Below are 27,368 nucleotides of genomic sequence, written 5' to 3'. Positions count from 1 at the left end.
GCATGCTGAGGGCGGTGTTGGTGTGTGAAAGAGGCCAGGTTGTAGGAACTTCCTAAAGAGGCAGAGCTGGAGGTCTGGGGGCCTCCAGGCCTGGAGGCCTGCGCTCTGCACTGGCCGTGCTAATGGGCCACAGACATTGGGTGAGAAGATCCAGCCCCAGGGTCCCCCTCTCTGCTGAGAGTATCTAACATATCTCGCCTACTTCCCAGCTTTGTTGGTAGATCGGCTGTGATGAGAGGACTGAAAGCGTTTTCTTAAATTTAAAGCAGAGGTGAACAGACGACAGCCCTGCAGCGGAAGGTCTCCAAGTGTGACCATCCTCCTTTGTGTACACGTGACCTCTCGCTGATTTTACCTACAAGTGTAGAACTGAGTTGTCCCTACAGAGCTCAGACACTATGTGGCCCACAGAACTGGACATGTTTACTGTCTGGCCTTTACAGGAACAGCTTGCTAGCCCTGGGTCTAAAGTGTTGTGCAAAAGTGGAGTGTTCCCATGAGCTCACTTTCCGTGCTCCCAGGGAAATTCCTGCCCTCTGCAGGGTAGGGCCATTGCTGACATTCTGCAGAGCAGCGGGAGCAGAGTCAGACTTCAAGAGTGCTGATTGGGGTTTGGGCAGAAGATCTGGAGAGCAAGGCCCTTGGCCAAACAATGAAAGGCGGAGGTCCTCTGTGGGAGGGTCTAGAATTTCTTTATGAGCATGTGAGTTGGCCCCCCCTCAAGACTGAGCAGATTGAGAAAGGTCAGGGCAGGGCTCTCTGGCTCTTCCCTTGATGGGAATGCCATAAACTGTGGCCAGAACAATGCCCTAAAATTCAGCTGGCTTCAGTTCTCTACAGTGAGAAGGAAAATGGACTACGGATAGACGTTGCCTGCCCCGCTCAGCCCCAGTCAGGTCGGAAGGCATGGCTGTCACTACCACTCCGCTTGCTCTGTCACCTGCTCAGCGGTCACCTATAGAATGCAGCCCACGGCAGCAAGCACCTTGTGTTGAGGGGTGCACCTCCAGAAGCACCCCGCTGGAGCTTTTGTATTCCTGGTTTATTATGTATACAATATAACCTTTCCTCTTTCTCCCTTGTCCCCTTGCTTAGGTGGAGAATTCAGGGGACCCATGGGAAAATTTCCAAAACAACCAGGCTCTCACATACTGGGAATGTGTCTATTTACTCATGGTCACCATGTCCACTGTTGGCTATGGGGATGTTTATGCAAAAACCACGCTTGGGCGCCTCTTCATGGTCTTCTTCATCCTCGGGGGACTGGTAAAAATTCTTTCTTATGATGTTGATTTTTATGGTCGTTAATATTTTCTGTTACCCATTTCCTAAAAGCTTTGTATTTTGACACTGTATTTCTGCATTAAAAGCAAGCAGTTGCCTTAGTGTCACAATCAGGCTAAGTAAGTGAGGGTGACTTTTCTGCACATTTCTTTGGTGTATTAAACTTGTTTCCCAGAGACCCAGGCATGTTGCCCTTGTCAGGGACAGCCACTTAGCCAGGAGCAAACCTAATTATCTTAAGAAAGTGATGCTCACTTATTAAGTGAGAGTGTCTGTCCTTTAGCAATGCAATTCAGCATCTGACATTCTGCAAGGACAGTTGCTGTCACTTGACCCTGGTAGATGCTGTTGATACTCTATATATAGCCAGTTTGCGGTTTCTAGAGCTCCCCTGCCCCTTGACGGTCCTCCCCAAACTTCCAACAAACACTGTGGCTGGGCCTGCCCTAGAGTAGGACCTCCATGTACGAGACGGAGAGCCCACTGGTCTTGTCTGGGTGGAAGTCACCTGAGAGCTGTGTGCTGGTTTTATAAACAGCCAACTCACTCCCTTATGTGGGACACCTGGGATATTTTTCCTCCCCCTCTGCAAGTCAGCCAGGTGTGCTGTTTGCTTTCCTGGTCTGCGCAGATCGTAATGATCGGTTATGATGTCATTTTCAAGGGGGAACTGGCAGCACACTGGCGGGGGCTGCCTTTTGTCTCTCAGAGCAGCTCGCTCTGAGTGTAGGTTTTGCTGTGTATGAGGTAAGTGATTAAGGCCCAACTTCACACACAGCTCTCCCATATGCACCCCGCACACACATTTGCATTATGCATCCATGTCTCTCTGTTTTGTATGCATAAGACATATACATTTGGAGATGTATATAAATGTCCGTGGACGGGTGTGCATTAGCGCAGGCATCCGCACAGCCCCTGTGAGGTCCCTGTAGGCGATGAGACCCACTGTCCTGCCACAAGCACAATGTTTGTTGGACAAAACATGGCAGAGTTGTGTTTCTCCGTGCTCTCCTTTCCTCCCGTGTGGTTTCCTGAATTACCCTGTGTGCTTCTCATTTTTTTAAAATGAAAAGTTTATATTTTTTAATCTTCCTTTAGTACGTATTGTCTTTAATCCCTCATAAAGGCACTGATTCTCCTTTGAAATTTAACTCAAAAGGTGTACTCTTGCAATTATTTGCATTTCTGTGTGTGAGTGTGTATGTGTGTGTGAGAGTGTGTGTGTGTGTGTGTGAGTGTGTGTGTGAGTGTGTGTGTGAGTGTGTGTGTGAGTGTGTGAGTGTGTGTGTGTGTGTGAGAGTGTGTGTGTGTGTGAGTGTGTGTGTGTGAGTGTGTGTGTGTGTGAGTGTGTGTGTGAGTGTGTGTGTGAGTGTGTGTGAGTGTGTGTGTGTGTGAGAGTGTGTGTGTGTGTGAGTGTGTGTGTGTGAGTGTGTGTGAGTGTGTGAGTGTGTGTGAGTGTGTGTGTGAGTGTGTGTGAGTGTGTGAGTGTGTGTGTGTGAGTGTGTGTGAGTGTGTGTGTGAGTGTGTGAGTGTGAGTGTGTGTGTGTGTGAGTGTGTGTGTGTGAGTGTGTGTGAGTGTGTGTGAGTGTGTGTGTGAGTGTGAGTGTGTGTGTGTGAGTGTGTGAGTGTGTGAGTGTGTGTGTGTGTGAGTGTGTGTGAGTGTGAGTGTGTGTGTGAGTGTGTGAGTGTGAGTGTGTGTGTGAGTGTGTGTGTGAGTGTGTGTGAGTGTGTGAGTGAGTGTGTGTGTGAGTGTGTGTGTGAGTGTGAGTGTGTGTGAGTGTGTGTGAGTGTGAGTGTGTGAGTGTGTGTGAGTGTGTGAGTGTGAGTGTGTGTGAGTGTGTGTGTAAGTGTGTGTGAGTGTGTGTGTGTGAGTGTGTGTGAGTGTGTGTGAGTGTGTGTGTGAGTGTGAGTGTGTGAGTGTGTGTGAGTGTGAGTGTGTGTGAGTGTGAGTGTGTGTGTGAGTGTGTGAGTGTGTGTGTGAGTGTGTGTGAGTGTGTGTGTGAGAGTGTGTGTGAGTGAGTGTGAGTGTGTGTGAGTGTGAGTGTGTGAGTGTGTGTGTGAGTGTGTGAGTGTGTGTGAGTGTGTGAGTGTGTGTGTGTGTGTGTAATTTCCCCAGCATGCATCCCCATATGTTTCTTCAGGAAGACGAGCTAGATGTCAGCTTATATATTCCTGTCCCCTTTGTATTTTTCTCTACTGTTGTTTTTTTTCAGCTATCCAGGTTGGCTGATGTTTTTTGGGTTGTTTTTTGTCCTGTGTATTTTCAGGAGCTTGCCCTATTTTGTGCTTTTTATTTATTTATTTTTAAATAATCCAACATATTAGTAGGCATCTTCGCGGTTCTAAGCCTTTTGTGTTTTCAGATCTTAGCATCCCCCCTTCTGAAAAGGTCACCCTTTTCTTTGGCCTGTCTTTTTAGTCTCTCTTCTGTCTCCTGTCTTCTCCTCAGGCCATGTTTGCCAGCTACGTCCCTGAAATCATAGAGTTAATAGGAAACCGCAAGAAATACGGGGGCTCCTATAGTGCGGTTAGTGGAAGAAAGTAAGTATGCCAGAGGTTTTGCTGCCTCCACTGCGGTAGAATCCTCTCTGCATGCCATTTTTTTTTTGGCTCTTGTTTCTTTGTTTCATGCATGTAGGCAATGTTTGCCCGCTACGTGCCCGAAATTGCTGCTCTCATCCTGAATCGGAATAAATTCGGCGGGACTTTTAACAAACATGGAGGCAGAAAGTAAGTCAGTTACATCAGAAAAGATGTGGTTGAGTGACTTCCAAGAGTGCCCATGGTGGTGGCACTTGACTCCTGCCCCTCTCCTACCTTGCCTTGGTGTTCCTATGAGGGAAGGGCCATATTCTGTGTGGGGTGTGATGTCACCTAGGCTGTCACACTTGGACCAACTACCCAGCCCTGGTCCCAGTCACAACATTCTTCCCATGCATCTTTCCAAGAGAGTGGATTTACCCTGGGAGGGGTCCATGTATAACTGGACCCGTACTTTGTATTCTGATCTCTAACAAGTAAACCAAGCTCATTCCTTCCTCACACCAGCTGACTTGGTGGGTCCTTCAGACCAAGAAGATGCCATCGTATGGGGGGTTGTGCAGCAATAGCATGAGGTCACACTCCAGCAGGGCACTCTCAGAGAGGACAGATCGAGGTCTCCTTGCCTACTGTAAGGCACTGTGGCCACGAGGGAACCGGTTTTCTTTAGATAGAAGGTATAGAGCCTATCTTCAAAGGGATTCATTCCTCAGTTGAAATTCCTTTTGGGCAAGAACTAATGTTCCTGGTATATCAGGGCACTACACGCCCTGGCGGATGCGTCTTTCGTTTGGCTTCCCGTACACGAATGCTATTCAGTGGGGTCTATTTCAGTTTGTGCTCCGATCACTTTAACAATAGCAGTATCAGTGTGTGAGTTCATGGTCAACCAGAGGTTTCACTGCTGAGTGTGTGGGTGGCAGGACCCCTCATGCTGTCCTCTGCCAGCCACCGTCCCATGAGGACAACACTGGAGGGAAGCAAGGCTGACCACGAACATACATTTTTTTAAGTGTTTTCTTGGGCACACAGCTTTCTTTCCGAGGTTTAGTTTTTTGTTTTTGAGTTTTTGTTCTTGTTTTCTCTTTCATAGAGCAAGACACACACACCCTCTGTGTACAGCTTAGGGAACGTGCACCTGTGTGCACACCCAGTTTCCGCTCCTGCCCAGAGGAGATGAAGAACGTTTCCGTCGCTCTTGTCCCTTCCCTGTTTCAGAAGCTCCTGGGTTGGAACTGGGTGTTTTGCTTTTCTATTCATTTTCAGACAAACTCTTAAACAGCCCACTTTGTTTTCTAAGAGAAAATCAAAGCAGCAGCACGGCGTTCCCACATTGTCACCTCTTCCTTTCCTGGCGGCCACGTTAGACGGAGCGGACCCCTCCCCTGCAGTGCTTCCTGCATGTCCTGAGCCCAGGTGTCCAGTCCTCCTCTCAGAAAATGAAGAGGTGGGGAAAGAGGCTCATTTTCTGGAACTACCCACAGGACACCAGTTTCCTTTCACAGGAACAGAGTGGGTAAGAGAGAGCCAGTTGGCATCTTTTCTGTGGCGGCAGCACACCCCCTGCCTTCCCTCGGATGGAGCCCTCCTCTTCTATTATCTTAACAGCCCTGGATGAGATTAGAACCAAGCTGTTCTGATTTCTGGTCCACAGGTTGGATCCAAAAGGCCAAATACATCTAGAGATTCCCATTGGTCCTTGGTTCCGTGCCAGGAGGAAACGACTTCTCTGTTCGTTTCGCCTTGAAGGTGTACACAGGTCACCATCATGCAGAGGTGTTCCGGGTGCCGGGCTCTGCGACAGCCTCCCCACCCGCTGTCCCAGCCGCGTTTCCTGTCATGGCCCCCGCAGGACTCCGTAAAATCAACTGCCCTAAAGTCAGTGTTGAAAATATTTCCTGACTCTCTCTCTAGGTGGACTTTTCTCCCCCCAGAGAGTTTTCCAAGCCAAATGTGGGTGGGCCTGGTGGCTGGCTGCTTTTGTTAATGAGTGACCTGGAAAAGGCCCTCAGACCAGTGCCCACGCCCCAGCCCGATCTGATCCGGTTATTTTGGCCTTGGCATTTCCACTCCGACCCCGGTTATTTTGGCCTTGGCATTTCCACTCCGACCCCGTGTGGTGATGTCTTCAGATCACAGACCCCCTGCAGCCTTTGTTCTGCCCCCATCTCTATAATCTTTTATCACCGATCTTAGCCTGGTTATTTTTTTTCCCCCTCTCTTTTTTTTCTTTCTATTCCCTTTATGAAAATGCGCACTTTGCTTTTAATGTTCTCTGTGGGTCTGCAGCGTCCCAACCCTGTGGACAGAGAGCAGGTCTGTCATCAGCACCAGGACTGTTCACTTTACTTTACGCATTGCTTCCTGGTTCAAAAGCTAATTACTAAGTAGTTTAAAGAAGCCCTTTGGTCACTTAGATCTTTCATCAGAAAATATAAGCTTGGGAAAGGAACGGTAATAAAGAGCCATTAGCACCCTTTGTTTGATGTTGTTTTTCCAGTCAGTAGAACAAGATTGATGAAATGTTATGTTTGGCCAAAATTTGAGTTTTCATTTGGAATTCAGTGTTGAGAGAATGGGCTGTCAGAATCAATAAGTTTTCTTGCGCTTGGGATATGGGCATGTGGTAGTAATTAGCAATATAAGGTCTTTAGTTGAGCAACCAAGCGTGGATTCTGGCAGCAAACATAATGAGAAACTACAGTTGTTCTATTTCTAACGTCAAAAAGTTTCCAGATAAAATTAAATGCATTTGCGAAAGGAAAGCAGCTAAACCTTGTTGAAAGATAGAGTTCAGACTCTTAAAATAGCATGTTTTTCTCTATGTTTTCATGTGTGCATAAATATATGTGCTATATCCGTGCACACACATGTCCGCTGCTCCCCAGGATTTAATCAAATGAGTGCCCAGAAAGTAATTAAAACATATACAGAGTTAAGGGATTTGTTTACATTTGCATATTTTACTCAGAAATAACCTCCCTAAAAATGCATTAACCTGTCAGAGAACGCAGGGTTCTCATAACCCAGAGCTATGGAGACACAAACTTCGAAATCCAGAGTATTTCAAGTAAGAGAAAATTAAGCAGAGGAGTTCAGGGCTTTGTTTATGTAACACCCCATTTTCGGGTATTGGAGAACGTGAAGGCTTCGTTGGCACCTCGTTTTCAGTTTGTGTTTGGCATAGTCTAACCCTTTGTAGAGCATCCGCAGAACATCTCCTCTGTCAGATGGCAGCGAGGGTCTAGCACTGCACTTTAACATCTCATCAATATCCCACAGCTGCCTTCTCCCCGACATCCAGAGCCATCAGTGGGTGCGGGGCAGTGTGCCTGCGTGTCAGCTTTTCTCTCATTTATCTTATCATGATGTATTGGGGCTCCTAGGAATAGGGGCTTGGGTCTCAACAACCAGGGGTTCCAGGGTTGGCCACGGAAGGCAGTCATTCCAAGTTGGAGGTTTGGGGGATGATTAGCCCCTTGAGCTGAGTCCCGAAGTTTTATTCAAAAGAATAGCTGTCTGTAGTCCAACCTTTCTCCTTAGGCCACTGCCTCCTCCTCCTCTTTCCTTTCACGTAACAATGCTGCTCAGTCGAGGGGGCAGAGGGGTGAGGCTCCCATGGCCTTTGGAATCCCAGCTTGCTCTCCTTCCTCCCGCAGCCCCTGCCGTTTTCCCCCCGAGGTTTCCTCTCTGAGTGTGACTCAGCCCCCTCCTGGTTGGTTTATGAGAACTGACAAGATCATGGTCCGAGGTCATATGGCCAAGGGCCATGGAAAATAATCGGCCATAGAGAGGAATCCATCTGCTCTAACCCCCTGGTTAGAGGTGGCCTGGACAGGGAGCCATCCGGACCTTGTATTTCCCATGCTGGCCTTCTGGGGCTTCAAATGGAGGCAGCCGTAGGCCAGGTGTTCAGGACAGAGGAGAATGGGGTGAGTTTGTATTATTCTACGAATTCCTGGTAGCCAAATACTGAGAAGACACAGAGAGAGAGGAATGAATAACAGAGGACAAGGAGTCAGCAAAGGTGGACAGGAACTGTCCCCAGCTGGGTGTGAAAGCTGAACCCCCTTCTGGTTGGGGAAAGAGTTGTCACAGTCTAACCAGGGCTAGCTTCGATTCATGAAAGCTCTCTGTGAAACTTAAATGCGGTGGTTTCCCTTAGAATGCTTCCTTTTTATACTTTTGGAAGTGAGAGCGTGAATCAGTATAGCACAAAGCCTTAGTACTGCCTCCTGTGACAGGAATAATAAGTGTAAACATTTGCATATTTCTTAATTCTCACAGCAACCTGTGAGGAAGGTGTTATTATCATCTCCTTTACATTGGGTGAGGAAACAGGAACAGAGAGGTTAACTGACTTGCCTGATGACACACAGTTAGTAAAGGATAAGTCTGGGATTTGACCTGGGGGCAATATGCTCCACTGGGTCATCTCTTGTGACCTCATTTTGCTCTAAACTTATCATTGTACTATTTTCTCCACCTCTAACCTCAAGTGGGGCTAGGATGCTGCCATAATGGAGAGGAAGAGATGCAAGATTATCACTTTGGTGTGTGTCTTCTCCTTCTGATCCTTTATTACCTCTAAGGATCCTGGCCCAGGACCAGGTTCCAAAAGGTGGAGAGGGGCAAGACCAATTATTTATTTTCATTTTCTAGTTTGATTAGACAAAAACTGTATTTACCTCTTGAACACTTCTAACAGTGAGGGGTTCTCAAAGATATACAGATAGATCGTTGATCAAAATGAGATTTGTTTCTTATTTGTGGGTTTCGAAACTGTCAGCCCTTTCTGGCTCCATCTTTCCTGGGTGTTCATTTCCTAGGTGACCAGCCATGGTAGGTTGTAGTGGTCTGCCCTGCCTTGGTTCCAGATTGCTGAGCAGTGCCCTTCCACTGGCCCACCGGGTGAGGGCATCCCGCATGCCTTCCGTCATTCCTGATTAGGGGGCCCTTGCTTGACTCTGTTTTTCCTCCTATCAGAAACAGGCTCTTTATCTCCCTCTGTATCCTTTGCTCATTTCTGACTTCACTTTTCTGGTCTCTCCTACATGGCTGTCTTACTTATATCAACATGAAATTCTATTTCACTTTCTTCACCACATTCAGGTTTTGCCCTGCTGTGGTTCTAGACCATTTATTTATATATAGAATTAGAGTTTTAAATGACCTGCTGTGGAGGAACAGGGCTTATTTCTGCCAACCTCCACCTAAAAGAGGACTAGCATGAGTTATGCTCACTCAGTGCACATGAGTTAATGAAGTGCTCATGACACGCCAGGCACTGGGGATGGATGGGTTTCCACACACCCATAAAAATCTCCCAATATGCCACATATGTCTTGAGCTACACGTTATGTATTATTTGACCACCAATGTGGTTGGGGAGTTCAAACTCAGAGCTTATTTAGACTTTCCCTGTTGGTTCCCAGAGGGGATGGTCATCCTACAACAACACTTCCATTGCTGTTTCTTCTGAGCAGGACTGACCCTAGTGCTTGGGAACAGGATCCAGGTTACTTGATGTGGTGTTATCATGGGCCAGGTACCACTGGCCTTCTTTCCTTCCCGTCTATGCGGAGCTTGGGCAACACTCTTGCTTCTCCACAGTCTGCGCAGGGTGGGGTGGGCGTGGGCACTCCTGTGAGTGATGTTCCCTAGGAGATGTCCCTTACACGGTCTGTTTCACAGATATCGCTCTGGTTGAAATGTGACTGAAAACTTTGCCTTTTTTGCAAACTTCCATCTCTTGACAAGTAAGCTGTTCAGCCCTCTTCCTTGCCAGGCCCATGTGAGCCCCAGCCTGAACTCCCCAACAATGTCTTCAGATTCCTAGATTTTAAAAACCATAAATTAACAAATCATCAACATATCACCAGGAAGGATCATCTGGTAGCCATTCGAGTCAGAAGGAAACACAGGCCCCAATAACTGATCTTCACAAAGATATGAAGAACTGTAGACAGACAGATACAGTAAATAGGAAGACAAACAGATAATTCAAGTTGACAGGCCATCTTGGATTGATTAGGCATTCTGCTTTGATTAACTTTAAACTTTAAGGGTGGAAAAAAATGAGATTGCCCTAATACTTTAGAACAATGACCCCTTGACTACTGCTGAAATTCAATACCAAGGGACAGATACCAAAAGCAAGTGTCACTTAGATGCTGCATCGCATAATGTAATATGCCAGGTGTTCCTTTCCAGTGAGAGGGATAGTGGTGGGTATGGACGTGGCACTGCTCTCTTTCCATCTGCTTTGGATTCTTCTAAGTTGCATCCTCGGGCCCTTTCAAACTTGAAACTCTATTTAAAGAGACTTGGCTGCATATTAAATCAATTTCTAGATAATACTAATGGAATGAAAGCTTCCCCCTCCCCCGTGCACACTTTCCTGCTGTCTCTCTTCCCTTCCACACACTTATCAAAATGTTACAGCCTTTGTTCTGACAACAAGAATAGAAAAGTAGGTGGGAGATGAACAGTATGCCTAAAAAAATACAGTCATAGTCAAGCAGTCAAGCCTAGATTCTGCTCTCAAATATTATTTCTTCCATTAAAAAAAAAAAATTCTGAATATGACTTTTCTAATTATAGTCCCTGAAGATTCTTTTTCCCCAGCCTCACATTTGATTGGATGAATCCTTGCTGGGTAGAGTTTGAACCTGGAGAATGAACACAGCCCTTCCAGACCAAGCTGCACTGTGTTGCCTGTCTTCTGGCTCTGTCATTCATTCTGACGGAAGTCTTTCTAGAGCTGCACCATGCTTCTTACGAGATTTGGGGTTCATCCAACAGATGCTGCCATAACACACTGAAAATAAACTAGGAAACTGTTCCTTTTTACTAAAAATCTAGAGGGGCTGATACAATGTGAAACTCATGGATACATGATTTATGACTCTCAAGGATCCAGCCTCCAAATCTAGTACTGGTGTCACATAACAATGACCTGTTCCCACCCCCAGAACCATGGAGACTGCTCCAAACACTAGTACCAGTTGTCAGGAAAAGCAATCTTACATCATCTCCCTGTACCTTCTCAATAAGGAGCCATAGAGGCAGTTCAAAGAGACATGCGTGCCCATCTCTGTGAGAGGTTTTATGACCTTGGCCGCTGACCGCAAAGGCCAGTGTCAGCTAGTACAGTATATAGAAGAAATTTAGGAAAGCTCTCATACAACATATTTGCCAAGTGAACACTTATTTGAGCCCTTGTCATGTTCCAGGCACTGTGCTCCATGCTGTGTTTCAAAGGATGAGCTAGAAAGAGTGATTCTCTCTCCTGGAGTACACCTGAGACATTGACCAGTCAGAATCATTCAAGAAGCCGGTGCCAGCTAAACAGAAGCTTGATTATGTAGAAGCATCATCCCAGTGAAATGCTTTTTTGGCAAGACTTTAATTCAGTAAAATCATGAAGGTATAAAGCAAGCATGAAGGCTATACACATTTTGGAAGGAATGCTCCTAAAAGCTGTTGACAATTCCCAATGTTAATGTACCCATTGGAGTAGATTAGGGGGTAGCAGCAGGTGATGTGTGCCCCATAAATCTATGGATCTAATGACAGACCCCGTAAAAGAGAGGTGCAGAGAGATTTGGGAGAAGGGGGAGCTGCTGATGCTACCCTGAGGTCTGCTCCTTTCTGTACCTTCCTTCGGAGGAGTATTATGACTCACCTGGCTCTGGAAGCTGTGGATAGCTCCAGTTCTTGAGTAACCAATGCTGGAGGCCTCTGAGGCCCATGGAAGTATGTTGCATCTACTTAGCCTGGCTGGCTGGCTGGCAGAGAATACTAGCTGGGGCAACACCCCTGGGTGTGGCTAGGGCAGTGGTCAGTCAACTCATTAGTCAGCAGAGCCAAATATCAACAGTACATTGATTGAAATTTCTTTTATGAGACAAATTTTTTAAACTTAAACTATATAGGTAGGTACATTCCTTATCGAGGTAGCGCCCACACATGGTGTTTTGTGGAAGAGCCACACTCAAGGGGCCAAAGAGCTGCATGTGGCTCACCAGCCACACTTTGCTGACCACTGGGCTAGGCAATAAGGAAGGCCAGGATGTACCAACTTGTTTGCTGATTGCCATTATGGGAGGGTCAATTCCAACACCATTTGCGCTAGGGCCCTGAGGCATAATTTACCAGGGGTGTAAGGGAGGAAGGTAGGGCTTGATTTGCAAATCAACGTTAGTTTGCCTCCCCTCCCAGAAAAAATTAAGAGCTATTTCTTTGCTTGGACACATTCTCTGTTTCCCCTTTATACCCAAAGGAGTGGCTGACTTTTGCCTTCTCTTCTCTTGTCCCTCTTCTTCAGAAGCGGCATTACTAAGTGGAGAGAGACAAATCTGCTTTGATCTGAATAGAGGAAAGTGCTGTTCGGTGTCCTGATTGATCCCTCTGTAAGAGCAGAGAATGTATAGGATTGAAGAGTCAGGCCAACTGAAGACTGGCCTACTTAAAAAGGGCCAGGGGCCATTAAGTCTGCAGTAATGGGGTGGATAAAAGGCAGAGGAATGAGAGTTCTGGGGAGAGACAAGGAAGAACCATTGCAGTTGGTGAGAGTTGAGCAATTATGGCATTGCTTCCTGAAGAAGGCTCTAGAATTCCTCTTCTAGGAAGGAAAGGAGGAGTAAAGAGAAAGAAACCAAAATGGTGATGATAATATCTGTATCCTGGGTTATCGTGAGATTTAAATGAGAAACTAAAAGTAAAAAAGTCTAGCACTTATGGTTGTTTGGTTACAGGCAATAGAAACTGATTCTTGCTGACTCATGCAGAAAAGCCCCCCACCCACCCACCACCACCACCAAATGTTAGAGTAACTTATGAATAAGGAGGAAAGCAAAGCTGAAGAGCCAAATCCCAGAAAGGACAGGGAGATGACCCGAGAAACAGCTCTGGGATCCAGCAGGCAGGAACACAGGGCCGTCACTACAGGGTTTTGCCATAGGATGACTCAGCTCCTATGGTGTGTGTAGGTCACTCCACTCAAGATTAGAAAGCACTGATTGACCAAGCTTGGGCAGAGAACCTTGACTAAAGGGCTCAGGACTGTACCTGGTTGGAGAGGCGTGATTCTGCAAATTAAAAATGAGGTGCTGTTGATAGAAGGGCGGGTCGTGCTGAACAGGCATAATCAACCAATGTCTCCCACTCTGAGGTTCCCAAAATTTAGTTTTCAGACCTGGGCTGAAGCACCGTCTAGGTAACCGGCTGTAAAAGATGTGGGATCTTTTACGGGCTAATTCTGGATGGCTGATTTGGGTTGATGGAGGATCAGACACAGGCTGTCTGGGGTGGTTCGGGTCCTGACTATCTGCCTATGGTAAGATGCACCCCCTTCATGCAGAAAGTTCGGGGCTGCTCAGGACATCCGTGCTTCCCACTGGGCTACCAGCAGTCTGTCCTCTGACCTTGGGGTTGCTCTCCAGAGATCCCTCTGCTGCATTGTTGGGATCTACTTGCTCAACCTTCTGCCTCCAGTTAGGGAAACAACAAAACATCCCAGCAGTTTTCCAGGACAGCTCCAGTGACAGCTGGTACTTTACTGTCTTGCCCACCAGGAGGGAGAGGGCACTTCCTTCCCTGTGCTCAGCAGAGTAGTCGGTGTGGCCCTCCGTAGGAAACGGACTTATCTCCTAACCTCCTTGGGTTTTCTTGTTGTTGTTTGCTTGCTTTTGACTTTTCATTTGTCTTAACAGGAAATGGTTAAAGCAGGGTGATCTCATTTTTGTCCTGTTTACATACACTGTTCCCTCACAAACTTGAAAGATGGTAGTTGATCTGAGCCGGCAGAGTCAGTCAGTTCTCTGATGGGCTTGCCGTTAATTGTTAAACTTCTTGTATGCCTCCTAGGGCAGGGGTCCCCAAACTTTTTACACAGGGGGCCAGTTCACTGTCCCTCAGACCGTTGGAGGGCCGGGCTATAAAAAAACTATGAACAAATCCCTATGCACACTGCACATATCTTATTTTAAAGTAAGAAAACAAAACGGGAACAAATACAATATTTAAAATAAAGAAGAAGTAAATTTAAATCAACAAACTGACCAGTATTTCAATAGGATCTATGGGCCTGCTTTTGGCTAATGAGATGGTCAATGTGCTCCTCTCACTGACCACCAATGAAAGAGGTGCCCCTTCTGGAAGTGTGGCGGGGGCTGGATAAATGGCTTCAGGGGGCCACATGCAGCCTGAGGGTCGTAGTTTGGGGACCCCTGTCCTATGGTATAGGATCACCTAGCCATGTACAGTTACTCAACCAGTCCATTGGTCACCAGGTAGTTTTTGAAAGCCTAACCAGTGTCAGGTTCTGAGCGAGGTGCTGGGCTGTGGTGGAAAGATGGGGCCTGGGTTTACCATTGTTTATAGAAGATGACCTGTCTACATGGAATGCTTTGGGACAGTCCTTTGGGACAGGCTGTCAGTCCAGGAGGAAGTGGGATGGCAGGAGTTAATTTAGCTGTCTTCCTTTTGGATAGTACTTGTAGTACTGACCACTGTGTACTGTGGGCTGAGGGGGCTCTCGCCTCCCCTCCCCTCCCCGCTTTCTACATGACAGAACGCTGCTGAATTCCTTTGCCAAGTCCTTAAAATACATTCCCATCAAGTCAGCAGCTACCACTGGTGGGAGGCACTGGGGGGGGGCATGATTAGAAGGCTCAGCAGAAAGACAAGGAATTCTAGCATATGTATTTGATATAAATATTACAGTTTTACAGAGACATCGAGATCAATACATGCCACATTTCATCTACTTCTTTGACAAACTGAGCACAATGTATTCAGGAAAAGCTGTATAGGATTTTCAATTTACTCTGTATGATTTATTGTGACAGGATAGCTATGGGTTTTTTAAGTTCTTTATACTTGTTCCAGTAAAAATGGATATAGTATCTTTAAAAATAAACAGCCCAGAGCTCTGCATTTTACATTGTCTTCCTACAGTGAGGCTCTGCTGAAGAGAGATGTAAGACCTCCCTTCCCTTGGGGGACCTGATGCAGCCAGATTTGCCTCTGTCCTTGCTCATTAGCTTTTTCTTGGAGGGCAGGGGGCAGTTGTGGGGAGAGTAAGCAGGGAACTGAATTAGGAAGCTATTGCAGACATTAGACAAGGTGGGCTGATGGCGTGAACTGGGGTGGGCCGGAGAACCGGAACCCTGTGGGGAGATTTATCAGTGTCTGTGGTACGGCCCAGTCGGCCTGGGCCTCTTCATTTTCGAGCGAGTGGTCCCAGGTCATGTAAGACCGGTGGAGCCCCTTCCAGCAGCACTGTTGCTTCCTGTGTTTAGAAGGTACCAAACCCTGGGGGTGGGCCTGCCCTTGCTCTGGCATTCACTTGGCGCTGAACCATTAGACCTCAGTTTCCATGTCAGAATGACGCAGGTCCTAGACTCAAGTCTGACACAGATACATGTAAGAATCATGCATGAGGGCCCCACTGGCACAATCCACTTTTCAGTGGCTACTGGCTCCAAGCAATACTACCTGCATCTTTTTTAAAGTGTGTAGAGTTTTGCTCTCATTGTCAATCTCAGTGGCTCTAGACACCTCATTTCGTAGAGCCTGGAAACCTTTGCCTGGCATCCCCCTCTCTACCCTCCTCTTCTGCCTCCAGCCCTAAGTCAGATCCTGAGCTGTCCATGCTGAAAGGCACCGGTGGCATCTATCTCTAACAGTGAAGCTCCAACTCCCTTGGGGCATTCCTGCTTCCCTGGCCCATTCCCAAGAAGGGAACAGTGATAGAGGAGAATGTGGGGGATTTCATTTCATTCTGAAGGTGAAGATGGTTAATAAGACTGCATATATTTAATGAAGAGCCACCTATGAATTAAGCAACTGGTAGTTTTCTGGTTAACCCTGGTAGTGTTCATAATAGTCAAGCATTGTTCTTCTTCTGATTACATCACACTCAGCCCCTTGATGCCAGGCTTGCTCCATGACCCACCAGCATTACCTACCCTTGATTCATTCAGACCAGCTCGTGTTTATGAGTCCTTACCCCACATCAGCCATGCTTGCTTACACTGGGTGAGTAACTTCTTTCCATAAAATGCCATCGGCTACTAGTTCGGCATTTCAGATGCATCCTCATACATCTGAGATGGGTCTTTTAATCCTAGCCATTATCATTAGTTTATCCCAAGAAAGATTTGCTCACAGAACTAAACAAAACTTGACAAACCAAAAAGTACATCGAATGAGAAATGGTTACTTGTTTAGGTTTGTTGGCCATCTTCAAAAAGCGGTGGCCAGGCCCACTGGAAATCAGTCATTATGACCACAGGTGGTCTACAAATGTTCAGGTCTAGAGCCACCGATGGAAACAGCATCAGCTACCTTTATGGTGTAAATATTCCCCATAATGAGTAAGCCATCTAGGTTTCTGTTATCCTCTGGGTCCTTGGGCTGGTGAGGAAGTCCTGAGCTGGATATGGTGTATATATCTAAAATGGACTTGCATCACTTTGCAACCCCTGGTTTGCCAAATTGTGTGGCTCAAGTTCAAATTTGGTTTAGAGTTTCTGCTGTCACTCAGCCTTTGCTGTCTTGAGCCATCCGGCCTGGCTGACCAGGCGCAGACCTAGCAATGCTGCATCTCTGTGAGCTTTAGTGAGGTCTCTCTCTGTCCTCCCCCTCCCCACTCTACGCTTCCGTCGTGGCCCAGTGAGGACACTTCCAACACCCCCTGCCTTGTGTCCAGGAGGCTCTCCTATGGGTCCAGCCCTGCCTGTTGTGAGCAAGCAGACACTGAAATACTGATGTCTGTGTGTGCCCTTTCCATATCGTCACTTTCTTCTTAGTGAGAATGAGAGTCAGAGACCTGGGTCACATCCTGGGCAAGTTCCTTCCACACTGTGGGATCTCCGGCACATCCCTGAAGGACACTGAGGTTCAGAGAGATTATCTGAAAGGATGCAGAGAGTAGGAACACAGGGTTGTTTGAGGATTAGGTGAGATTATATGGGCCACAGAGCATTTTATATCTGTTATATACTGGTTGGCGGATATCACATGACTCCTACCATTTCATGCTGGGCCAGACCCTTCCCTAGGCCCTTCAAATGTGTCACCTATTTAAGTAAATCCTTAAGATATCCTTGTGAATCAAGCACTAGCTCCAGCCCCCCAGAGTTTCTGACTTCGTAATTATGAAATGCAGAATTGGTGCCTTGCCTAAGACTGTTTAGTCATTTAGTGTATGTGCTGAGCTGTCACGGGGCTATCAAAGTAGGAATCTCACACAGTAGACTCATAGGTGCACAGAACCTGACAGGGGTCATTTTGGATGTGTGTCTTTCCGGCATGCTTTAAGTCGTGCACTGCAGACCGCCATCACTCCACCTCCAAGGATGGCGCGTCTGGCCTTCAGTCTCAGAGCACTTTCAATTACAGTTTCAGTTGTTGAAGATACAGGAGATTTTGCTTCTCTTCTCCCCACAATAACACCCTTTCCAAAACGACTGCCCCTGGAATATTCAGCTGCTGGAAACATTTCTGGAGAATAAACTTTCCCCTTTCACCACCCACCTCTTGCAGTCCTGCGGGGCCCTTGGCTTCCTGAGACCCGGGCTGGTGGGAGCCGACCTTCTAATGCAGATGTCGCCTGGGAGAGGCGGCTTTTCCCCATCCATCAATTCTAACTGCGTTCAAACGTTTTCAATATGTGGGTTTCCTGATAACTTTCACTGTATGGAAAACAAAATAGAGGGAAATGATTATTGGCACAAGAGGGGAAGCTGTAAATCTTCAAATCAGGTAGAGGATAGATTGGAACAATATGAGTTCTCCAAGGTTGCCATGATAATGTACCTAATAACTCTCCTTGGGCAAAGAGGCAGTCTCCTTTCAATCAATCTTGCTTTTTCTGAGCAAAAATACCAATTATGTTGAAGGGAAATTTTTTTCCCCTTCTTTTTTGATGAAGACTGCTCTCTACCCCAGAAATCATGCTGTAGCTAAAAGATATATGTTTTAAATTGTCTGGAATGGTATTGGACAGCTAACTCCAAATGAGAAAAGTCAATCCTTTTTTTTCTTTCCTCCTCTCTCCTGCCAGCATATGTCTACTTCTTAAGAGAAGTGAAAGCTAATTAAAGGTTTAAGGGATAATATTGATTGCATTGGAATATATTTTATATGTACCCGGCACATTTTCAACTAAGAGAACCCTGACTCTTTCTGAGGCTGAATAAATCAGCTGGCTGAGCCTTTGATTCAAGGGTGAACTCATCTCCTTCCCTTCCACTTCTCATCCATCTGTCCTGGCAATGAATGATTTCAGCAGAGGAAGAGGGGGTGCTGGCAGATGTTCATTCAGTTCTTTGTGTACAGGATGGGAAGGATGAATGTTCAGGCATTTCCCTGGCTCTTTCATTGATTTGTGCCCCACTTTGAATAATAACCAGGCTTATGCTGGTGTAGAACTGTGAGCTTTGTAGTGCCTAGGGCAAGAGGCCGGCTGGGGGCATCCACTATCTCGGCCTCCTCATCTACTGAATGGGAATAAGAAGCTTGTCCAGGGTCACACATACTTGGTGGCAGAGCTGGGATTCAAATCTGGCTTACCTTTGTAGCCAGGTGGAACCCAAATCAGTCCTGTGGAGGTGCTCTGATGTTAGCATTGACCCAAGCAGTCCCACTGTCATTTGTGGAAAAGTCAGAAGGGAGTTCCTGTTTTTCAGTCACGTTCTGAACATACTTGACAAATTCAAAATCAGAAATCTTGTTCAGATCCTGCAGACTCATAGACAGCCTGTTTTGTCCATATGAATACACAGGTGCCACAAGACACATTTTAAGGTATGATGTGATAAAAGTGTATATAATGCAAGTGTTTAATTTATATCATGTATTCTGACATATTGTACGTTTTAGGAAGGGGTTAGTCATATGGCTTTTGAGCATAAAATGTGGAGGGATGGCCAAGGGACCTCCCTCAGTCTAGCAGGCACAGGCTAGAGAGCACAGTGATCACGGTCAGATGTCTTGTCTGTGGTAGCTGTCCACACGCTTCCCTCCCCATGATGGCCTCTGCTTGCCCGATCACTAAGTGCAGCTCTGTAACAATAACAGTCCATAATGGTGATATTATTAACTGCATCGTGCGTATTATTGATTTACTCTTTGTTCTGCATCATTATCCTTTCACCAATGAGTTTACTGCATTATTCTCACATACTTAGTCAAGCACCAAATTACAATGAAAGGGCAGGCTATTGTAATGGCATCTAATGGAACATTGCATAAGTGATCATTCTGTTATGAGCTGCCTCCAGCCCATGTGCTCTCTGCCTTATTGGAATGTACACGGCAATTATGAAGTGCAAGGGACCTGGCCATTTAAATTTTTCCCACAGAATTATTGCACTTCATGTTCACCACCTGCTCCTGCCTTCCAGCCCAGTCAGGGAGTCAGCCTCTGTCACTATCAGCCCAAGGGGCACAGGGACCTGAGCCCCTTGCTATAACCTCTTTACTCTAAGCCAGTGGGTTTCATCTGTACACTTCCTAACTTTTGGTTCTGGGGCTGACTCTTGTACCAAAGTGCTTAGTCCTGGTCGAGTATCATATAACAAATGTAAGTGGCCACAGCATATCTTGGTGTCAAAGTCAGATTGGTCCAGGAGCCCAAAGATGTTGGGGAGACTCTCATCCCAACAGTTCTGAAAGAGGGGCTCCTCTCCCCATTCGGAGCCACCACCTCCAGAAACAGAAGTCCAGACCACCCTGAAACAAGGGAAACAGTGCCGGCCTCCTCCCTTCCTACCTTCCTCACTTCTCCCCATCTTGAGGTCAGTTCGTTTGGCTTTCAGATCCCTGGCATCCTAAGAAAGCAGCTGTCTGGGGACTCCCAGGTCTGCCACTGATCTCCGATTCCATAGGCGTCCCTTCCCCATTTAGCCCTGAGTAATGCTCACTTACTGTAAAGTGTTACATGCCCCCATTGTCGGAGGAGTTATGGCAGAAAAATGCAAAATTTTCCTTTTTACTGCTTATGGCCAGCAGAGCCCATAATGTGTCAAGCCGCACATTAGCCACCCTGATAAAAGTTCTCTTTCTTACACACAAAATCATCATTTCAGCAAGATTTGTTATCTCATTACCTGATAAGCTCTATGTCATAAACCAAGACTCATTCAGTAAATCTCTGGAGAGGACGCTTTGTGGGCAGAAAGGGAGAGATATGAATCTGCAAGGGACTTGATAATACAGCATTTAAGCGCAAGCATAATGTCACTTATTGTTAAATGCATAAAACCACTTGGCCAAACGGTTGGGCTTTTAATAGGATTTTGTGCAGCATCAGGTGAGAAGCCATATGCCTTTTCTGTCGAGGAGCACTGAGCACCTGCCAGCCTGCTGCTCTGCCTCACTGCCCTCTGGGGACAGGCGTTGGGCTCCGCTGGGGCCTCGGGAGGAGACAAATGCTTCTTGCAGCTTCCTCTGTCCTCCTGGGAGTGGGTGTCTGGGTTGTCGCTGGGCACGCCTCACCTAACTGGCCTCTCCCGTTCAGGCACATTGTGGTCTGTGGACACATCACTCTGGAGAGTGTTTCCAATTTCCTGAAGGACTTTCTGCACAAGGACCGGGACGATGTCAATGTGGAGATCGTCTTTCTTCACAAGTAAGAGGTCCCTGTTGTTTCGAGACTCTCCACCCAATGAGACACCCCGAGGGGGACACCCTGCATGTCTGCAGGCACGGTGGTGTGGGGGTGGCATTAGGGGCAGGGCAGGGATGAATGGACCATGATTCCTGCTGGCCTCTTGGAGAGGACACTGTCCACCAATGGGAAGGGTTCAGTGAGGAGAGAGGTGCTGGCCTCTGTGAAGGTAATTCTGGCAAATAACAGTAGGATTAATTATGGGTCACACACATCATTCCTGTCCCCTCTGCTGTCTGGATCTGTGTGATCCAGGTGTGTCCACAGTATCTACAGTGGATACTTTATGAGTGCAGAAATGACAGGGACTACGGAAGAAACAAACACAACAGGAGGCAGGTGTAAGGTAGTACTAACAACAGCAGCTGTGGTTCCTAGGAACCTCCAGTGGGGGACACTGCTTGCTGGTCACCATGGGCACAGTCTCTCCTGTAATTGACAGAGGGGGTCCAAGTGCATGCTCTGGACTCAGAATACCTGCTCTGAATCTTATTCCAACCAGTCATTTGTTGAACAAGTGCCTCAGTTTCTACATCTATAAGATGGGCAGATCATCATGGTTTCTCTCTACCTACCTCCATGGGCAGTTGTGAAAATGAAAAGAAGTAACTTGTGTAAAGGATGCAGAGAGAATCAGGCATGCAGTGACTGCCCAATAAATGTAAGCTATCCTTGTGAAAGACAAAATGCATTAGGTCACATAATCAATTTGGAAGTTAGGTCTTATTTTGTTTGTTTCACAGGTGAGGAAAGCAAGACATTTTCCATCTGCTCAGTGTTGATTTCAAGCTTTGTTTTATCCCCTTTTAAGTAAAAGGTCGTCTGCCGCAGGGATGGAGAATTGGGGGGGGGCTCAAGCATGCTGACGTGACCATCTCCTTTTAAGGAGACAGGGCCATCAAGGGGCCAGCCCTCGGCTTGAGTTGCCGGAGAGACAGAGCTTACAAGTGGATGTTGGCTCAGTACGGTCGGACTGCCCAAGAGTCAGTCCTGCTCTGATAACCCACAGAGGGTGATCCCCCTACAAGCTCCCCTTCTGGGCATCCTCCTTTGGGCTTTGTTCACTGAATACCAAACTGACCACCCTGTCTGAGTACCAGCACTTTTCTTCTCAGCACTGACTCCTCCAAGTTCTGTAAAGACCAGCCAGGTCGTGGGCGCAGGAGCAGAATCCACCAATACATTCAGTGCTTAGCTGCTGATTACCAGCAGTGGGGCCTGTGCTTCACTGAGTGTTTGAGAAGGTGCAAGAGAAGACCAGTGTGTAGGTTCTGCCCTCATGCTGGTGAAACATTTCAAGATGAGTACACGTGCAACATTAGAGCACAACACTGAACCTATGTCACCTGACTGAAGTCAGTTTAACCGAGTGGCAGCATGGCCTGGGGCATCCGCACCAGGGAGAAACCACCACTGGCTTCTGGCTGCAAGCAGGGTTTGCATAGAATCCGAAAACCGGTCAGATTTGCACAGTTATGCTTCTCTTGCCCACGGCTTTAGTCCAAATCACTTCTGATGAAGCTCCCACTGTTAGGATTCACCTATGTGTCCCCAGTGTCTATTAGGGTCAGCATCATAGTAGGTGGCCCAGTTAATTAGCCTCTTGGAGTTTTGTGTTAATGACATGTCTTTCTTTAGAGTTGTTCTGAGCTTTAAATGAGTTAATACTTGTCAAGTATTTAGAATGGTATCTGCCATGTAGTAAATGCTCAAAACATTAAAAATTGCTATCACTAGGTACTTAATAAATGGTAGTTGAGTGTTGATTAACACAGTCCTTGGCACTTAGTGGGTTTTTTTTTCCTGAAGCTAGAAACGAGGAGATGGTCGGACAGACTCCCACATGCGCCCGACCAGGATCCACCTGGCACGCCCACCAGGGGGCGATGCTCTGCCCATCCAGGGTGTCGCTCTGTCACGACCAGAGCCACTCTAGCACCTGGGGCAGAGACCACAGAGCCATCCTCAGCGCCTGGGCCATCTTTGCTTCAATGGAGCCTTGGCTGCGGGAGGGGAAGAGAGAGACAGAGAGGAAGGAGAGGGGGAGGGGTGGAGAAGCAGATGGGTGCCTCTCCTATGTGCCCTGGCCGGGAATCGAACCCAGGACTTCCGCACGCCAGGCTGATGCTCTACCACTGAGCCAACTGGCCAGGGCCCTACTTAGTGGGTTTTAACTAAATATCATCTCGTAGTACCTAGTATAGTATTGCAGAGAGAGTAGATTTTTTTCATTTCTGCAGAACTAATAAGTAAATGAATGGGTCAATCAATGTTTTAATCTTTGCCCACCAATGGGAAAGATGTCTTTATAACTCAGCCCCAAGGGTGACGAATAGTGTACACGGCTGGGAACCAAGAACTGCCCTGAGAGTAAATGAACCCTGTGTCTGGTGCTCAGGAGTGATGTTTTTTGATTCAGACCCCGGGGGATGAAAAGTCCAAGAGGTTGAGAAGCAGGGAAAAGGCTATTGATGGAGGGAGGAGCAGGGGTGGCCAGGGAGACCATTGGCTAATCCCTGATGCTGCAGCCTCAGTTTCTCTAGTCATGCCAGAGAGATTCCATGCATGATGACATCGAAGCCATTTCACCCCACATGACTTAGACTTTATTAAAGTCATGAGCCTGTTTATTTTACCTTGGTTTTGAATTTGGTTTTCAGTTTGGCTGTGGTTTTACCTCTCTTGAGTGTGAACCTTTAACTTAGGACCAGAAAGGGAGCTTCTCTGAACGGGAAAGCCTTCTCTCAGGTCTCCCCATGAGGGAACCCAGAGGAGGCGCCATGGTGGCTGCAGCACCTGAGTCTCATGTTAATGGCTGCTCCTCTCTCCCTCCTCAGCATTTCACCGAACCTGGAGCTGGAAGCTCTGTTCAAACGGCACTTCACTCAGGTGGAATTTTATCAGGGTTCAGTCCTCAATCCGCATGATCTTGCAAGAGTCAAGGTAAGAAGAAAAGGATGACTTCTGCTTTCATTCTGTCTACGAGGGGGGTGCCTGACTCTATGGTAAGGGGCATGCCCCCAGGATGGCTGAGTCACTTCCTAACCCCTGATATGTCAGATACCACCAACCTTGACAGCACCCTTCCATGGGTCCCTGGTACCTGTAAGCTACCTGTAAGCATTCCACACTTGACCAGGTCGTAACATAAAACTTAGTTTGCTAGTGCCCTCAGAATCAGCACAGCTAAAGGAGGTGGACTAATCGCTTGGACTGAATAGTCTCATATACAACATAATAATAGTTACTCCTACCTTGAATACTTAAATCGGACTCAGCATGGCTCTGAAATCTATTATTTATATCAGAAAGGAACATTAAGGATGAAATATAAAATAAAATTTTATCAATCCACAAGACATTTGAGCTTTCTTTTTCCCCCACCAGAGACTAAGGTGCAAACCTAAAGGTACAGGTATTCAATATCACTTGGTAATGGGCTAATCTCTTTGCATAATCTACTAAGTAAGATTTTTTTTTGTTTGTTTGTTTTTTAGTGAGAGAGACAGAGAGGGACACACAGACAGGATGTGAGAGAGATGAGAAGTACCAATTCTTCATTGCGGCACCTTAGATGTTTATTGATTGTTTTCTCATATGTGCCTTGACTGTGGGGCTCCAGCCAAGTCAGTGACCCCTTGCTGAAGCCAGTGACCTTGGGCTCCAAGTCAGTCACCTTTGGGCTCCAAGCCAGTGACCATGGGGTCATGTCTGTTACACCACGCTCAAGAAGCTAGCCTGCGCTCAAGCTGGTGACCTCGGGGTTTTGAACCTGGGTCCTCTGCATCCCAGGCCGATGCTCCATCCACTGTGCCGCCACCTGGTTAGGTGGTAGCATCTTCTTAAAAAGCACACATGAGGCTTACATGGGAATGGGACACAATAAGATGGACTCTGCTGCTCTACTCATCTTCTACCAATTTTGTAAGCAATCTGGATATTTGCCTGCCAATGAGGATAGATTAAAATCGTGAATCCTCTGACATCTCAATGCTAACTGTGGTCACCACAAATTCAGTAATGTAACTGGCAAATGTGAATGAGCCAAAAAGATTTGAGTTAATTCTTTGGGTTATTAAAGAAAACCAGAGACAGGAGGAAACCATGCCTCCTACCAAATGCAGAAATGGCCTGTTAGGTACAACTCACCAAGTGGGACAGCTTGCAGGCTTGAGCCAGCATGACTCTGTAAGCATAAGAATTATCTTAACATTACCCAGACATGATCCAAGTTACAGCTAACATGAAAGCTTATGAGAACTTTGAGGAAACAGTTATTGTTCTTGGACCTAATTTAGATGTAAGCAATTATTAGCATAACTCGTGATCCCCTCAAAGGAATAAATTATTTTTGACTTTGTTTAGATAAGCTTGTAGGTTATAGTTTGAGATCATCTGTAAGACAGCATTTCATACATAGAGATTTGTTGTTTTTAAATGTCTGAGTGTTAATTGAATGCTAAACAGTACTGAGTTGTTACCTGATTCAGGGCTCTCCTTTTCTTTTATTCCCCAGTTAAGATGTAAAAAAGGTTAGTGAAAGAACTTTGGGGTCTAAATTACTGTGTCTAAACTACTCAGTTATCTTTCCTGAGAGTAAGGGTTTAGCCTACCTAACTCCATTTCCTGCCTGGAAAAATTAGGATGATGGTGCAGATGGTGGGCAAAGTAGGTGCAGGTGGGGGGAATGGACTAAAAGACTAGTTAATTGTTATTTAAAGAAATTTGGAAAGGTCACATATAAGAGACTATGCAAAATGAACTGTATAGCCTGAACAGGCGGTGGCACAGTGGATGGAGCGTCGGACCGGGACACAGAGGACCCAGGTTTGAAACCCTGAGGTTGCCAGATTGAGCGTGGGCTCATCTGGGTTGAGCAAGGCTCACCAGCTTGAACCCAAGGTCGCTGGCTTGAACAAGGGGTCACTCGCTCTGCTGTAGCCCCCTGGTCAAGGCACATATGAGAAAGCAATCAATGAACAACTGAAGTGCCGCAATGAAGAATTGATGTTTCTCATCTCTCTCCCTTCCTGTCTGTCTGTCCCTGTCTCTCCCTCTCTCTGTGTCTCTCTTTGTCTCTATTACACACACAAAAAACAAACTATATAATTACCACGGAACATGCTGTACTCTCCAGCAGCTATAAGACCTTGCAGCTCACACTTTTGACAACATCTATAATTTTTCAGTATTCTTTAATTTTTTTTCCAAAGCACCAGATTCCCCAAGAGCTGTAAATAGAGACTTCTACCAAGCATGATCGTTTATATGTTTGTGTTCTGTGATTTTCTCTTTGGTGTCTTAGATAGAGTCAGCAGATGCGTGCCTCATCCTTGCCAACAAGTACTGCGCTGACCCCGACGCTGAAGATGCCTCCAACATCATGAGGTAGCCTTGGGAAGCCAGGGAGGGCTCTGGACTGGGTCCTCTGCACAGCACCGTCTCTCCCACAAGCTACCCCACTGGCATAGGCCTGGGGGGAGCTGAGGCTGTGGTGGGTGTGGAGGGCAGTGACACAAGGCTTGGTCAACAGGAAGCTCATCCTTAGCAGATGGGGGCTCTGGCGTTTTGAGTTTGAAATCCCTTAGACAGGATCAGGAATGGAAAGGTACATTTAGGTGGGCATAGGCCTGAAGTAAGGGGCCATGTTTCCTACGGGCAAATGGACCTGAGATACCTTCCCTGGGGCTGAGTAAGTCTCTTGGGGGCACTTAAATACTTGGAGATGCTCTTGGTGGTCATAACTAGGGGATAGTCCTCCTCACGTCTGGTGTGCTCAGTACCTTATAATGCACAAGACAACACCCACGGCAGAGGGTTCTCTGGGCCAGACGTCAGTAGTGCCCAGGATGAGCTTTCCATGTTGGTTAATTTCACAAAGAGGTGTTTGTTCACCAGTTAGTTTCTACCAACTTCCCAAAATGAAATAGTTTTGTTCACTGAAAGCTTTCTCATTGCTTTTTAATACTGCTATGAGTTTTAAAGAGAATGTGCTATAGGAAATATCTCAAACCTATTTGACTACAACCTCGCTCCCCCAACCTGCCTAGTTTGTATAGCACATCTCTCGGGAGAGGGGGCACTCTTTGGAGAACACTTCCCAGTGCTCTTCCTGCACATGGGCCGAGCCCGCCCAGGGCCATTCTCTGCCTAACTCCTGCTCCTTACTGTTTCAGGAGAAAACTATTCTGTTTTTGTTCTTTTCATAGACCCATATTCCAGATATCTTGTGACTATAAAATGCCTAAAAAGTTCAGATATTTTGCCCCAGATAGAGAGTTAAAGCCCTTTTGAATTCTTCTTTCCTGGAGCATAAATTGCAGAGTAGTTAAGAGAGCTGGGAGGGAATAATAAAGAGAACCTTCTGGAGAAGAAATGAACTAAGAGAAAACATCGCCCTCCCACTACATTCCCAGGAACTTTTGCCTAATTGCGAACAGCCACCTTTGGGGTTTTGCTTCTGCCTGTGGCTGGGTTTCCTGTGTCCTGGGAATTCGGAGATGGGGGTTGGGCGGCTGCCTTCGCAGCATCACAGGGCTCGCATCTTCATTCTTTGCCTTTAATCAGTGGCCCCAAGTGGCATGAACTTTCCCATCAGTGAGGTGGGCGAATTCCTCTGTGCGTTCTGGATGAGCAAGTCCTCCCCTCAGCATCTGGTCGTTGTGTCTGGCAAGTGACATCTGGTGTGATGTTCTCTTTCTACTCACTTTTCTTTGGCAGTGTGATTAGTGCAGGCGTTTTAAGGAAGTTGATGCATGAACTCTTGTAAGCAGTGGACTTGCCAGGCTGTGGGGCGGTGGTGGAATGAGAGCGTGCGTCCACACCTGGGCCTGCGCCCTAACGAGTCACAGCTGGAAAG

The 27,368-nt window shown here is 46.8% G+C and overlaps 1 protein-coding gene across 18 annotated transcripts in view; it reads left to right on the top strand.

The window, feature by feature from the left end:
* KCNMA1 (potassium calcium-activated channel subfamily M alpha 1) overlaps positions 1-27,368 on the top strand; it is an 815,298-nt gene that overhangs the window by 579,697 nt on the left and 208,233 nt on the right. For 17 of the 18 annotated variants that reach the window (XM_066244078.1, XM_066244079.1, XM_066244080.1 and 14 more), the window contains exons 8-12: positions 1,096-1,266; positions 3,737-3,828; positions 20,360-20,470; positions 23,347-23,452; positions 25,815-25,897. In XM_066244078.1, coding sequence (XP_066100175.1) covers positions 1,096-1,266; positions 3,737-3,828; positions 20,360-20,470; positions 23,347-23,452; positions 25,815-25,897 — 563 coding nt within the window. Of the gene's footprint in view, positions 1-1,095; positions 1,267-3,736; positions 3,829-3,925; positions 4,018-20,359; positions 20,471-23,346; positions 23,453-25,814; positions 25,898-27,368 lie in introns of all 18 variants that reach the window. The other variant, XM_066244071.1, reaches the window with a different exon arrangement.

Source organism: Saccopteryx bilineata, chromosome 9 (genome assembly GCF_036850765.1).
Source record: "Saccopteryx bilineata isolate mSacBil1 chromosome 9, mSacBil1_pri_phased_curated, whole genome shotgun sequence".
NCBI classification, from domain to species: domain Eukaryota; kingdom Metazoa; phylum Chordata; class Mammalia; order Chiroptera; family Emballonuridae; genus Saccopteryx; species Saccopteryx bilineata.
The sequence above is the reverse complement of the archived record's forward strand: the minus strand, read 5'-3'. Positions and strand labels throughout refer to the sequence as shown.